The sequence below is a fragment of the Balaenoptera musculus genome, unplaced genomic scaffold (assembly GCF_009873245.2).
Source record: "Balaenoptera musculus isolate JJ_BM4_2016_0621 unplaced genomic scaffold, mBalMus1.pri.v3 scaffold_62_arrow_ctg1, whole genome shotgun sequence".
NCBI classification, from domain to species: Eukaryota; Metazoa; Chordata; class Mammalia; order Artiodactyla; family Balaenopteridae; genus Balaenoptera; species Balaenoptera musculus.
In genome coordinates, this window is record NW_023503244.1 from 56,973 (window position 1) to 73,107 (window position 16,135).

The 16,135-nt window shown below is 39.4% G+C and overlaps 1 protein-coding gene across 4 annotated transcripts in view; it reads right to left on the bottom strand.

Moving 5' to 3' along the window:
• The window catches only part of LOC118889507, a 29,382-nt gene that overhangs the window by 4,880 nt on the left and 8,367 nt on the right, over nucleotides 1-16,135 (bottom strand). Inside the window, exons 5-9 of one of the 4 annotated variants that reach the window (XM_036841252.1) lie at nucleotides 14,927-15,438; nucleotides 11,631-11,799; nucleotides 10,308-10,411; nucleotides 8,115-8,289; nucleotides 6,017-6,019 (exon numbers count right to left, since the gene is read on the bottom strand). In XM_036841252.1, coding sequence (XP_036697147.1) covers nucleotides 11,793-11,799; nucleotides 14,927-15,438 — 519 coding nt within the window. In that variant the 3' untranslated portion in view covers nucleotides 6,017-6,019; nucleotides 8,115-8,289; nucleotides 10,308-10,411; nucleotides 11,631-11,792. Of the gene's footprint in view, nucleotides 1-1,018; nucleotides 1,083-6,016; nucleotides 6,020-8,114; nucleotides 8,290-10,307; nucleotides 10,412-11,207; nucleotides 11,540-11,630; nucleotides 11,800-14,926; nucleotides 15,439-16,135 lie in introns of those variants that run through there. The other 3 variants (XM_036841253.1, XM_036841255.1, XM_036841254.1) reach the window with 3 other exon arrangements.

Genomic DNA, 16,135 nt, shown 5'->3' on the forward strand with positions numbered 1-16,135 from the left:
CTATTTTAGTATTTCATCATCTTTTTTTCAGGAATATTAAAACAATGTTCATAATTTATAGGCAACATCTGAATTTTGCAAAACCTACCCTCAAGTTCTCCTAAATAAACACTTGTACCAATTGGATAGTCTCATATACTTTTCAAATTAAAAAATAATTGACTCTGATGACAATAATCACACCTAAAATGCTAAAAGGAGAGCACAACTAGGTCCTGCCTCAACATACTCTTTGAACAACACTAAGGGACTGGGTCGCTAGCTTCTATTGTGTTCCCTAAGGTTAGTGCTTAGCAGAATTTTTGTTGGGTTAAAATACAAAATGCATATGTAAACCATCCTAAAAGGTGAACCTTTTGCCCAATTTTTAAAGAACTGATTGTAACCATGCAAAAATATGACTATATGTGACCTGGAAGGCAATTCTAAAAAGTGAAAATAGTTGTTTTAGTTTTTTCTTTAGGATATTTAATAAAAATATTTTCAGGGCTTCCCTGGTGGCGCAGTGGTTGAGAATCTGCCTGCCAATGCAGGGGACACGGGTTCGAGCCCTGGTCTGGGAAGATCCCACATGCCGCGGAGCAACTAGGCCCGTGAGCCACAACTACTGAGCCTGCGCGTCTGGAGCCTGTGCTCCTCAATGGGAGAAGCCACGATAGTGAGAGGCCCGCGCACCGCGATGAAGAGTGGCCCTCACTTGCCACAACTAGAGAAAGCCCTCGCACAGAAGCGAAGACCCAACACAGCCAAAAATAAAATTAATTTAAAAAAAAATATTTTCAATAGATTTTTTTTAGTTGAACACTAAAAAAACCCCCAAACTTTCTGAAAGTTTGAGTAACTACTTAAATGAAAAAGGTCTTCTCTATCATTGACCTCATCAGGACCTCGAAACTCTTCCAGCTACTGAAAAGTATGCTGAATGGTTGCTTCCTCTCTCTTGTCAGAGGAAACATAAGAAAAAAAATGATAACAGACTTTACTACTCTGGGCATGTAAACCTCACAAGCAAAAACTGGTGGAGCTCAGAAATGCACTGCATTCTTTTGATCATGATCTTGAGCTTCAAATCACACTTGAAACTAGTTAAAAGGGGAAAACGAAAGAGAAGAAATGTAATAACTGTTAGTTTTAGTACAAAAAAGACAAGTCTAAGAGGATACAAATAATAACAAATTCAAACAATGTGTGAATACACAATACATACTAAAAACCTATCATGAAAGTATGATGGTCAAGAACTCTCTCAGTAAAAGGTCAGACAAAAACTAGAACAAATGATCATGAATTCTAGTAGTTCTGGGGCTGAACAACCTACTCATTTAAACAAAAGGGATAATCACAAAAGCACAGGTATTAAAAAATATTACATGAAAGGCAGCCATCATGAGTTATCTTTTTAAGTGTCGTGTGGACCATCACATTATAAAAACTGGAGTCTTTCAACACCCCACGACACACAGAAATCGAAAGTCAGACATATGGATCTTACAGGATAGGATACAACCGTTACAAACTCTCACTACAGAAGAATGGACACAGGGTATAATTAACCAAGTAGCCAAATTAATACAAACAGCCAGTAAACCCACCAGTAAATCAAATGAATACAAAATAAAACAAAATGTGGTTATTCTCCTATCAGATTAAGCCAAGCCTTTAAAATGTGTATACCCTTTTGATCCAACAACTCTCTTTCTAAGTATTTAACCAAAAGAAATAGTCAGAGATATAGGCAAGGATACATATCAGAGTACTACTTGGAACTGATAAACTGGACATAGCTTATATACAAGAATGGATAAGCTATGTGTACTGTGGCATGTTCATATAATGGAACACTGAACAGTCACAAAAAATGATGCAGTAGATGCAAATTTACTGACTTGCTAAGATGTTCACACTAAATTAACTGAAAAAAGTTATGAAATTTGGAGTAATCCCACTTGCATGAAAAAGGGAGAGGTACTCATTTTTGTAGTTTTACACTTTTTTAAAAGTGCTACAAGCCAGTGTTTGTGTGAGGCAGGCTTCACATCCACTGTTGGGGTGGACTACAAATTGGCATAGCATTTCTGGATGGTAATTTGGCAATGTGTATCCAAAGTCTTAAAAAGGCAGAAGCAAAAAGAACTATAATCCTGCAGCCTGTGGAACAAAAACCACATTCACAGAAAGATAGAAAAGATGAGAAGGCAGAGAGAGGGCTAGGTACCAGATGAAGGAACAAGCTAAAACCCCAGAAAAACAACTCAACAAAATGGAGATAGGCAACCTTCCAGAAAAAGAATTCAGAATAATGATAGTGAAGATGATCCAGGACCTCGGAATAAGAATAGAGGCAAAGATCGAGAAGATGCAAGAAATGTTTAACAAAGACCTAGAAGAATTAAAGAACAAACAAACAGAGATGAACAATGCAATAACTGAAATGAAAACTACACTAGAAGGAATCAATAGCAGAATAACTGAGGCAGAAGAACGGATAAGTGACCTGGAAGACAGAATGGTGGAATTCACTGCTGCAGAACAGACTAAAGGAAAAAGAATGAAAAGAAATGAAGACAGCCTAAGAGACCTCTGGGACAACATTAAATGCAACAACATTTGCATTAGGGGTCCCAGAAGGAGAAGAGAGAGAAAGGACCAGAGAAAATATTTGAAGAGATTATAGTCGAAAACTTCCCTAACATGGGAAAGGAAATAGCCACCCAAGTCCAGGAAGTGCAGCGAGTCCCATACAGGATAAACCCAAGGAGAAACACGCTGAGTCACATAGTAATCAAAGTGGCAAAAATTAAAGACAAAGAAAAATTAATGAAAGCAGAGAGGGAAAAACGACAAAAAACATACAAGGGAACTCCCATAAGGTTAACAGCTGATTTCTCAGCAGAAACTCTGCAAGCCAGAAGGGAGTGGCAAGATATACTTAAAGTGATGAAAGGGAGGAACCTACAACCAAGATTACCCTACCCGGCAAGGATCTCATTCAGATTCGATGGAGAAATCAAAAGCTTTACAGACAAGCAAAAGCTAAGAGAATTCAGCACCACCAAACCAGCTCTACAACAAATGCTAAAGGAACTTCTCTAAGTGGGAAACACAAGAGAAGAAAAGGACCTACAAAAACAAACCCAAAAAAATTAAGAAAATGGTCATAGGAACATACATATCGATAATTACCTTAAACGTGAATGGATTAAATGCTCCAACCAAAAGACACAGGCTTGCTGAATGGATACAAAAACAAGACACACAAATATGCTGTCTACAAGAGACCCACTTCAGACCTAGGGACACATACAGACTGAAAGTGAGGGGATGGAAAAAGATATTCCATGCAAATGGAAATCAAAAGAAAGCTGGAGTAGCTATACCCATATCACATAAAATAGACTTTAAAATAAAGAATGTTACAAGAGACAAGGAAGAACACGACATAATGATCAAGGGATCAATCCAAGAAGAAGATATAACAATTATAAATATATATGCACCCAACATAGGAGCACCTCAATACATAAGGCAACTGCTAACAGCTATAAAAGAGGAAATCGACAGTAACACAATAATAGTGGGGGACTTTAACACCTCACTTACACCAATGGACAGATCATCCAAAATGAAAATAAATAAGGAAACAGAAGCTCTAAATGACACAATAGACCAGATAGATTTAACTGATATTTATAGGAGATTCCATCCAAAAACTGCAGATTACACTTTCTTCTCAAGTGCGCACAGAACACTCTCCAGGATAGATCACATCTTGGGTCTCAAATCAAGCCCCAGTAAAGTTAAGAAAATTGAAATCATATCAAGCATCTTTTTTGACCACAACGCTATGAGATTAGAAATCAATTACAGGGAAAAAAACGTAAAAACAACAAACACATGGAGGCTAAAGAATATGTTACTAAATAACCAAGAGATCACTGAAGAAATCAAAGAGGAAATCAAAAAATACCTAGAGACAAATGACAATGAAAACACGATGATCCAAAACCTACAGGATGCAGCAAAAGCAGTTCTAACAGGGAAGTTTATAACTATACAAGCCTACCTCAAGAAACAAGAAAAATCTCAAGTAAACAATCTAACCTTACACCTAAAGGAACTAGAGAAAGAAGAACAAACAAAACCCAAAGTTAGCAGAAGGAAAGAAATCATAAAGATCAGAACAGAAATAAGTGAAATAGAAACAAAGAAAACAATAGCAAAGATCAATAAAACTAAAAGCTGGTTCTTTGAGAAGATAAACAAAATTGACAAACCATTAGCCAGACTCATCAAGAAAAAGAGGGAGAGGACTCAAATCAATAAAATTAGAAATGAAAAAGGACAAGTTACAACAGACACTGCAGAAATACAGAGCATCCTAAGAGACTACTACAAGCAACTCTATGCCAATAAAATGGACAACCTGGAAGAAATGGACTAATTCTTAGAAAGGTATAACCTTCCAAGACTGAACCAGGAAGAAACAGAAAATATGAACAGACCAATCACAAGGAATGAAATTGAAACTGTGATTAAAAATCTTCCAACCGGGCTTCCCTGGTGGCGCAGTGGTTGAGAATCTGCCTGCCAATGCAGGAGACATGGGTTCGAGCCCTGGTCTGGGAAGATCCCACATGCTGCGGAGCAACTAGGCCCGTGAGCCACAATTACTGAGCCTGCGCATCTGGAGCCTGTGCTCCGCAACAAGAGAGGCCACGACAGTGAGAGGCCCACGCACCGTGATGAAGAGTGGCCCCCACTTGCCGCAACAAGAGAAAGCCCTCGCACAGAAACGAAGACCCAATGCAGCCATAAATAAATAAATAAATAAAAATTAAAAAAAAAAAGAAAGAAAAATATCCCCTAGGAATCTGAAAACAAAGACTAGATTCCAAAATAATTACTGTAAATGTACAGGGAGCATATCTCTTTAAAAAAAAAAAAATCTTCCAACAAACAAAAGTGCAGGACCAGATGGCTTCACAGGTGAATTCTATCAAACATTTAGAGAAGAGCTAACACCCATCCTTCTCAAACTCTACCAAAAAATTGCAGAGGAAGGAACACTCCCAAACTCATTCTATGAGGCCACCATCACCCTGATACCAAAACCAGACAAAGATACTACAAAAAAAGAAAATTACAGATCAATATCACTGATGAATATAGATGCAAAAATCCTCAACAAAATACTAGCAAACAGAATCCAACAACACATTAAAAGGATCATACACCATGATCAAGTGGGGTTTATCCCAGGGATGCAAGGATTCTTCAATATACGCAAATCAATCAATGGGATACACCATATTAACAAATTGAAGAATAAAAACCATATGATCATCTCAATAGATGCAGAAAAAGCTTTTGACAAAATTCAACACCCATTTATGATAAAAACTCTGCAGAAAGTGGGCATAGAGGGAACCTACCTCAACATAATAAAGGCCATATATGACAAACCCACAGCAAACATCATTCTCAATGGTGAAAAACTGAAAGCATTTCCTCTAAGATCAGGAACGAGACAAGGGTGTCCACTCTCACCACTATTATTCAACATAGTTCTGGAAGTCCTAGCCACGGCAATCAGAGAAGAAAAAGAAATAAAAGGAATACAAATTGGAAAAGAAGAAGTAAAACTGTCACTGTTTGCAGATGACATGATACTATACATAGAGAATCCTAAAGATGCCACCAGAAAACTACTAGAGCTAATCAATGAATTTGGTAAAGTTGCAAGATACAAAATTAATGCACAGAAATCTCTTGCATTCCTATACACTAATGATGAAAAATCTGAAAGAGCAATTATGGAAACACCCCCATTTACCACTGCAACAAAAAGAATAAAATACCTAGGAATAAACCTACCTAAGGAGACAAAAGACCTGTATGCAGAAAACTATAGGACACTGATGAAACAAATTAAAGATGATACCAACAGGTGGAGAGACATACCATGTTCTTGGATTGGAAGAATCAATATCCTGAAAATGACTATACTACCCAAAACAATCTACAGATTGAATGCAATCCCTATCAAATTACCAATGGCATTTTTTACAGAACTAGAACAAATCATCTTAAAATTTGTATGGAGACACAAAAGATCCCGAAAAGCCAAAGCAGTCTTGAGGGAAAAAAACGGAGCTGGAGGAATCAGACTCCCTGACTTCAGACTATACTACAAAGCTACAGTAATCAAGACAATATGGTACTGGCACAAAAACAGAAACATAGATCAATGGAACAAGATACAAAGCCAAGAGATAAACCCACACACCTATGGTCAACTAATCTATGACAAAGGAGGCAAAGATAGACAATGGAGAAAAGACAGTGTCTTCAATAAGTGGTGCTGGGAAAACTGGACAGCTACATGTAAAAGAATGAAATTAGAACAATCCCTAACACCATACACAAAAATAAACTCCAAATGGATTCGAGACCTAAATGTAAGACCGGACACTATAAAACTCTTAGAGGAAAACATAGGAAGAACATTCTTTGACATCAATCACAGCAAGATCTTTTTTGATCCACCTCCTAGAGTAATGGAAATAAAAACAAAAATAAACAAATGGGACCTAATGAAACTTCAAAGCTTTTGCACAGCAAAGGAAACCATAAACAAGACGAAAAGACAACCCTCAGAATGGGAGAAAATATTTGCAAACGAATCAATGGACAAAGGATTAATCTCCAAAATAGATAAACAGCTTATGTAGCTCAATATTAAAGAAACAAAGAACCCAATCCAAAAATGGGCAGAAGACCTAAATAGACATTTCTCCAAAGAAGACATACAGACGGCCAAGAAGCACATGAAAAGCTGCTCAACATCACTAATTATTAGAGAAATGCAAATCAAAACTACAATGAGGTATCACCTCACATCAGTTAGAATGGGTATCATCAGAAAATCTACAAACAACAAATGCTGGAGAGGGTGTGGAGGAAAGGGAACCCTCTTGCACTGTTGGTGGGAATGTAAATTGATACAGCCACTATGGAGAACAGTATGGAGGTTCCTTAAAAAACTAAAAATAGAATTACCATATGATCCAGCAATCCCACTACTGGGCATATACCCAGAGAAAACCATAATTCAAAAAGACACATGCACCCCAATGTTCATTGCAGTGCTATTTACAATAGCCAGGGCATGGAAGCAACCTAAATGCCCATCGACAGACGAATGGATAAAGAAGTTGTGGTACATATATTCAATGGAATATTACTCAGCCATAAAAAGGAACGAAATTGAGTCATTTGTTGAGACGTGGACGGATCTAGAGACTGTCATACAGAGTGAAGTAAGTCAGAAAGAGAAAAATAAATATCGTATATTAACGCATGTATGTGGAACCCAGAAAAATGGTACAGATGAACTGGTTTGCAGGGCAGAAGTTGAGACACAGATGTAGAGAACAAACGTATGGACACCAAGGGGGGAAAACCGCGGTGGGGTGGGGATGGTGGTGTGCCGAATTGGGCGATTGGGATTGACATGTATACACTGATGTGTATAAAATTGATGACTAATAAGAACCTGCACTATTAAAAAAAAAAAGTCTTAAAAATATGTCACACTTAGTCATTCCACTTCTAGTACCTTATTCTACAGAAGTAATCCCAATGGACACAGAGACGTATATACAACGTATTCACATTGTTTCTGACAGGGAAAAGCAAACTGTGTAAATCTAATTGCAAAGAATTGATTAAACTATGGGACATCAATATGATGGAATACTACATGATACATCATTAAGTGAAAAAAGCAGGAATATGAAATAGCAAGTATACTACAATTCTATTTTTGTAATCCCTAAGTGTACAAACATATTTATAGAAAAATAAAAGACTGAAAGTGTATGCACCAAAATGAACAGTGATTATGTCTGGGTATTAAGATTATAGGTAATTGTTCTCGTGTTACTCTGTATTTTCTGTAAAGAATATATGCAACTCTTAGAGAAAGTCTAAAAGCAAAATAAAAGCTATCAGTAAAATGAGGCTTTAAAAAAAAATCCTATCACAATAGTATCATGCCAAAAGCTAAGCATATATCATATTAAAAATTCAATATTTTCAATTTTAGAATTTACCTCTAAGCCATAAATCCTCACTAAGAGATTCTGCCAAAGCACTTGCACCCAGGTCACCAATGAGTGTGCTGCAGTTCAGAGTGATGCGCCTCAAACCAGCCATACAGTCAAGATCAGGTCTCCTGGAACGAAGACTCTCAGCCCAGGTTTCTTCATGCCTTCCGGTAGTCTGATACTTCAAAGATTTAATGGGATGAAATTACGATGCTTGAATAAGGAAACAGGGTGTGCCTACTGAGTATGGCTTATTATGTCAGAGATTTACACACACACATATCAAGCATATATGCCAGGAGAATCAACCTGAGAAATTAAACAGTCAGTTCTGGTTTACGAGTCCAGTGACCCCAATTCTAGTCGGTCAGTGATTAGATTCCAGCCACTGGATGACCTGCTTTTGAACAGTTATGTAAAGTTGGACAATTCAATTACAGTCTATGAATTATTTTCCTTATCTTCTAAGTCAGGGAACTGGTTCTAAATTCTATCATTGCTGAGGCTCTAAATGTCATCATTCTGTCCTCCAATGGTCTCCAAACACCTGACTGGGCAACCCATAAGAAAACTTTTTAATATGCATCTTATTTTTTAACAAATTATATACACGAAGTTCTATACATATAATGTATGTACATTATAAACTACACAGATATGTTTTAAATGATACAAAGCTAAATAGGTTCTAATATTTTCTTTTCCTAACTCCTAAGGCATTATTTTATTTATTTTTAAAAAATATTGATTTATTTGTTTATTTGTTTGTTTGGCTGTGCCGGGTCTTTAGTTGCAGCATGCCGGATCTTTTAGGTGTGGCATGTGGGCTCTTAGTTACGACAGGCACGTGGGATCTAGTTCCTTGAGCAGGGATCGAACCCAGGCCCCCTGCATTGGGAGCGCAGAGTCTTAACTGCTGGACCACCAGGGAAGTCCCAGGCATTATTTTTAAAACTATATTTACAAAATGGATCTCACATGCTACCTAGGGTATGCACACCAACTTTAGAGGCCTGGACTATGCACAGCCAGTTGGATGCGCCTTGGGAAAATAGTGGTTTGACACTTAACCACAAGTCTTGTCTTAAAGACATTCAATTCTTTATATTCATAAAATAAATTTTGGTAACAGGGAACACTGACTTTAAATGGAAAAAGTCTGATTACATTCTTGAAAAAATAAAAGACTCAAAGTGCCTTTGATACTCTAAAAGGAAAATCATTAGTGTCATTTTTCTATTAACAATAACTTATAAAAGCTCCAAGCAGAAATAACACCAATCACTTACACAGTACTTAGTATGTGCCAGGCACTATTTATACAAATGAGTTCATTTAAACCTCATAATGAGGCATAGACGTTAAGTGATTTGCCCATGGTCAAATGCTATGAAAAGGGAGAAAGGGAATTTGAACCTAGGCCATTTGGCTTCGGCACCCAACTTCTTGACTGTTTTCTACCCCAGGGGTTAATGGACTTGCCCTGTATAGGCTCAAAGAATTTTTCAATTTTTCAAATCTAAATTTAAACATTTCCAGCTTTCTGGGCTTTACAGTTTCTGGTGTAACTACTCTGCCCCACTGGTGTAGGGTGAAAGTAGCCACAACTACCATGTAAACAATGGGTGCGACTATGTTCCAAAAACACTTTCTTTACAAAACCAGGCGACGGGCTGGATCTGGCCCACCAGCCATAGTTTACCTATCCCTGATCTGCACCATCAAACTATTAAAAAGGCTTCATGTCAAATTATTAAATAACTTTAGGCCTAAATACAGTCATTATAACCACTGTAAAGTTGTTAAGGCATTATTTTTTAAAAAACTGTATTTACAAATTGCTGATGTAGTGATTTTTATGACTTTATAAACTACAGCAGCTAATAAACATTTGATTCATTTAAGTCTTCAAGACTATAATGGCATACTTTCTTCACAGTATCACAATCAAAGTTTTCAGTAACTAAACATACATAAAAGTATTATTATGTATTATATATTAAATCTCTTATTTCTAAAATTAAGTGGACTATCTTTACTAAATGGTAGAATCCCAAACTGAAAACTGGTCATATTCTTTCAACAAAACGAAAGCTGCACTCATATGTATTAAAAGACAAAAATTAACTGCCATCTGTATCAATATGTTAATGTGCTTCAATCACATATGTTTTCATGGAAGTTTAAACATAAAATCACCTTTAAGATCTTGACCATGTGATCTGCTCCCTGCCATTTCAGATTACAGCCCGTGAAGTCTACTGTCTTAAGAGTGATAGAGTTCCTTATACCTTGACAAATAACTGAAAGGAAAAAAAAAAACCACACACACAATAAGATGAAGAGCCTATACATTTGTCAGTCTTAACTTATTTGCTTTTCTTAGGTCAATTTGAGGTTTATAGCCACATTCTTAAAATCATTAACTACAATCTTCCCAAACAGGTAACTGACGAACAGATGCATTCTAAAACTTGTCAGTAACAAAGTGTTATTCCACTTTACAGCAACAGTTTAATTCTATTTAGATACTAAAACTGAATACACTGAATACTGGAAACTTTATTCCCAACCACTCAGTAAAGTAGTACATACCTTTTGAGATATAGGAAAAAAAAGAAAAACCTAAAAAGCATAAGACTCTTCCTGTTTTCATTTCCAATGATACTTCCCAACCTTGATGATCAGTCAGCGATTTAAATGTCAACTATAAACCCAGTATGTTATGAGGTGCTATGCAGTATACTAGAGCAATATGAGAGAGAGGACCTCAAACCCTCTGTTCCCTCAAATTGAAAGGCAGGCTTCCTGACCCCTCCAGGCCACTACTGGACACAGGGAACACACACTAATGTTTCAGGACCCCAACCAACAGTCACCTGCTTTGTGATTACTTTCATGACACACCCCCACTAACATCACTGACTTTGCTGCTCCTACAGGACATTACATATATTTCCTATTTTAACACATACCACAGTGCATTATAATTACGATTGCAGATAGATGTTCTAACAATTTAAAGATAATGATGACTTTTTTGCTCTTTACATCTTGCTATTTCCCTTCTCATATTTCTTGAAGAGAAACCATAAAAATATAAACAAACACAAAAAACAGAAAATATACAAAATGTGTGCTTTGCAGCTTAACACAAACTTAAGTAAAATTAGTTCTGACAGTATCCAGCATGACAAACTTCCATGGTACAAATGAGAATGGACCAAGGTTTGAGCAGGTACAGGAGACAATCCAGGCATGAACAACACCAAGAAAAGGTAGACAGGAAGTAACATGGTGTGTAGGAAATCACGAGACCAGTCTGATGGGAAGAGACTTAAACAAGACTGAAACTCACTTTCTAAACCTCCATCTCCAATTGGACAATTCGCAAGACACAGGTGCCCCAAAGTGGCCGATTTATTCAATCCCTTTAATGGGGAGGAACAGTTTAAAATTTTAACCGTTTAGTTTGCCACAAAAGCAACTATCAAATGTTGGCAGGAGACAATGAAGGCTTACCTTTGTTAACGTAGTTTAGTCTCTCTCAGAACTAGCCCATTTAGCTCCAGGTTCCTTAGCACACCTGACGCACTTACACAGCATTTAAGAGCTTTACACAACTGGAAGGTCACATCTTTATTTCTTATTGCAGGAACACGACTTCTGGAAACTTTATTTCTGTCAGAACCTAAAGCAAAATTATTGTAAAATGAGTGATTTAAACCATACATTTTATCACCGTTAAAAAGCATCTAAAAAGAAAAAAACAGCATCTGCTCTGTGCTAAGGATTAGAAACGACCACTGCCCTTAAAGCCTCATTAAGGAGGGACATGTATAAACTCAAAATTTCAATCACATGAGATAAAGAACCATAACCTTTATGCACAGAGGTTCCTATGGAGGCAAAAAGTTATATCTAAGTGACGGCTTCATGATAACCCTGAAGTACAATCGAGAAAGATGAGGCTATGCAGAGTTGGAGGAGGAGGTGCATTAACTGCAGAGGGAGCACCTGTGCAAAGACACTCAAGCCTGACACCTGCTGGGCACTGTAAATACTGCAGGTGGGGATGACTTAAGGCCAGGGGGCCAAGTGTGAGAAGGGACAGAAAATAGAGATGTTGGTCGAATCAAGCCTGGGAGAGAGCATGGCTTGTATCCCACAGGTGATGAGCCCTGGGGCTACCACTGGCTGAGTAAGGGTGCCTCCGCTGATTAGAAAAAGGTGCCCCGCTGCTGAAGGACCAATTAGATAAAGGGAGTGATCACAAAAAGCTCTCCTTTCTCAGGGCCAAAGAGCCCCAGGAGGCTTGGCAGAGCACAGTTCAGACTACACGCCTCTGTGCGGAGCACACGCTGGGCGGCTAGTATGCACTAACTCTGTGTGGGCAAGCCATTAGCAGCATTATTTTAGGCGTATCTTTTCATGTTAGAAGATCACTCAACCCGAGTAGGCAGATGAACTTAGAGGAACTGAGTCCAGGGGCCACGAAACCACCCAGGAGCTTCTGCCATAGTCCAGGCAAAATGTAATGTGGATGAAGAAGCAAATTTAGGAGGAGGCCAAAATCTACAAGCTAGATCCACTGGATGAAAGACATAAAGAAAGTTCAGTGAAGGAACTCTGAAGAGAATGGGCTCTGCAATAAATTTTTCTTACAATCAAGGTTAAATATTAGGCAAAATTAAGTACAGTGGCCTTTAAGGTCCCTTCCAGCTCTAATTTCTTTTGATTTCTAACTTATTACCCTGGTTAAGTAAAGTCCCTTCAGAGATACAGAACAGTTCCTACACCTGAATGGGATGCAAAGAATAATCTGACTTCTCTTCACCAGGGGATGAGTTGAACTGTCCTTGCAGAAGAGATAACACATGGCAAGAACCCCAGATCCTAGAAAAGGGCCAGGCACACGATAAGTATTCAGCTTTTTGAAAACAAATGAACAATCATTTCCTCTCCTAGATCTTCACACCCTTTCTCTGCTGGCTACTTTCTTTCAGCTTATAAACATCCTCAATATACCCACTTAAAAAGCCCTCAGACCTATGATTCTTTGGATCTTCTTGTGGGTAACCTAAGTCTCTCCCATGCCATCAAACACCTGTCCTCCCAAAAAGCCCAGATCTGTACCTTGGGCTCAGACCCATCTACCAGTCCCCTCTAAAGCACTGAAGATGAAGTAAGATCCTCTCCCCCCCGCCAATCCCTTCGTACTGTGCTCTGTATCTCACAAAAAGATGCAGCTGTAAACTGTCACCCACACTTGCTGCCCTCCCTTTTCTAACTGGTCACCAGGCCCCACCCATTCTCTCTCGGATCTGCAAAATCCAGTCCAACATTTTATAACTTAAGTGGGACCCTTAGATTATAATTCACCCTGCACCCAATCAAGTGCCTTCCACATGGAGGTCCGAGCGAGTCTCTAAACCAGAAGTCCATCTCACTGTTCTTTAGGGTTTCCCACAGCCTTCAGGATAAACATCTAAACTTCTGACAGGACAAACAAGGCCCCTTTCTGTTGGGCCCCACTAGGTTTCCAGTATCAACTCTCATTTCCTTCCCAAACCCTGAGTTCCAGTCCTGTACCTTAGTTTTGCCATATTTTCTTATATTTCTCAAACTTTGACACACACTGCTCCCTCCTGCCACCCCAGGAGCTTCTACATATCCTTAGAAAGGATGGCACCTCCTCCAAGAAGCCTACCCTGAACTTTCCCTTCAAGATTCTGTGCTCTGCAAAGGGGAAAGGTGGGGGGGAGGGATACATTAGGAGTTTGGGATTAACATATACACACGGACTCTATATAAAATAGATAATCAACAAGGACCTACTGCATAGCACAAGGAACTCTACTCCATATCCTCTAACAACCTGTATGGGAAAAGAATCTGAAAAAGAATGGATATATGTATAACGGAATCACTTTGAATCACTTTGCTGTACACCTGAAACTAATACAATATTGTAAATCAACTATCCTCCAATATAAAATAAAAATTTAATTAAAAAAAAAAGATTCTGTGCTCTGTAGCACCAGATCTCACTTCTTCCAGAGCACTGACTACTGTGCTTGTGTTTACCTGCCGCCCAGTAGAAGGGGAGATTACCTAGGGCAGAAGCATCGTCTCCAGCAGCCCTTGGTTCTGACAACTCATTCAAGTGCCAGGATACTTCACACACATAACCTGCTTAATTAATTCTAAGAATCCACAGAAAGAGTGGTTTTTCATGTCATTTTACAAGTGTGGGGATTGCAGTTCAAAAGTAACCTGCCCAGGCCACAGAGAGCATAAGCCCTGGAATTCAAACCCTAAGCTGCCTTCACACTGGTGCTCTTTCCACTATATGATACGACTATTGAAAAGAAGATTTTTTTTTTTCCTGAGCCCTGTTTTAATGGAAAGGAAATGAAGCTGGGATATATCCATTTCCTAAACGCTTTGGCGTGTACCAGGCAAAGTCGTTCAACAGACCAGGTAACATCTGTGGAACAATTAACGATGCTCCAAACTGCGCTAAGTGTTCTACATTGTAGAGTCTACAAGCATTAACAGAATGCGACCTTGTAACCACCACAGAGAGTGAGTCCTGTTCAGCCCATGCTACAGATGAGAACACTGAGACCTAGAAGCCTTAAGGCACTCGGCCGGGGTCACCGAGCCGGCAGGAGTCCTAGGCCGCACGCCCCGTCTAGTGCACGCACACCCGGGCACTGGGCACCGGTTCTAGTGCCCACCCTCCACCTTGCACCATCTAAAACCCCGCTTCGCAGCGCCTCACACGAGAGCCCCTGGAAGCGGGAACTACAAACCCGTCTCGCCAAGCCGTGGCTGGAAGAAGCTCTGGATACAGATCTACAGATCGGGGGCAGAGGGTGCTCAGGGGCGGCGCCCAGTCCACCCCGCGGAGGCGGTCGGCGTTGAAGTCCAGCAGGCCCTCCCGCAGGGAGGCGCGCACGGCGGGCAGAGGCACCGAATCCTGCAACGTGCACAGGTCCTCCTCACAGTGCCAGAAAAAGTTGGCCGCGCTGTTGCGGCGCAGCTTCACTGAGTGATTATGGGCCGAGCGCGGCCTCGGGGACGCTGGCTGCAGACACGATGCCCACACACGCCTGGAGGCCCCGGCTGGCGTCCCCGCCCCTCGGGCGGCCACCGCAGTCCAGGGAGTCATAATAAGGAGCAAAGTGGTAAAAGTCCTGCATTCTTCTTCTTCTTGCATTATTTCAAAACCGGCATCGCTGGCGTCAGGCAGTCCGGTAATTGGGTCCGGCGGACCGGTAATTGGGTTCATTTGCCTCGGCGTTATCTGCCTGCCATCTGCTTCCTGAAATGCAAACAGCTACACAGGGTGATGTGCTACAAGAGAGGGCAGGGAGCTTAAGCACCAGATGCAGGATGTCATTTACATAGACAGCTAGGGAGTGATTGGAACAGAATGTAATTTAGCTTTGTGAAAGATAAATCTAGTTACTTACTCTACAGATTAGTAACAGTTTAAATAAAACTAGGATCGATTATCCCTTTCAGGCCAGTTTATGTGTCTTCTCTAGCCTGTTCACTGTCCCCTTTACTTTCCTTACTTTCAGGAGAGGAAAAACTTCATTTCTATTTTTGCTGCAACACTATTATGCTTACTGAAATAAGTCAAACAGAGAAAGACAAATACGGTATGTTATCACTCGTATGTGGAATCTAAAAAATAAAGAATAAATGTAACAGAAAGGAAATGAACTGACAGATATAGACATCAAAGCAGTGGTTACCAGTGGGCAGAGGAAAGGCGGGAGGGGCAAGATAGGGATAGGGGAGGGGATTAAGAGGCACAAACTACCATGCATAAAATAAATAAGCTATAAGGATAGCCAATGTTTTATAATAACTTTAAATGGAGTATAATCTATAAAAATATTGAATCACTGTGTTCTAATATATTGTTATTACAGTATAATACTGTAAATCCACTATACTTCAATTTAAAAAATGATCACCACAGTATGTCTAGTTAACATCCATTACCATAC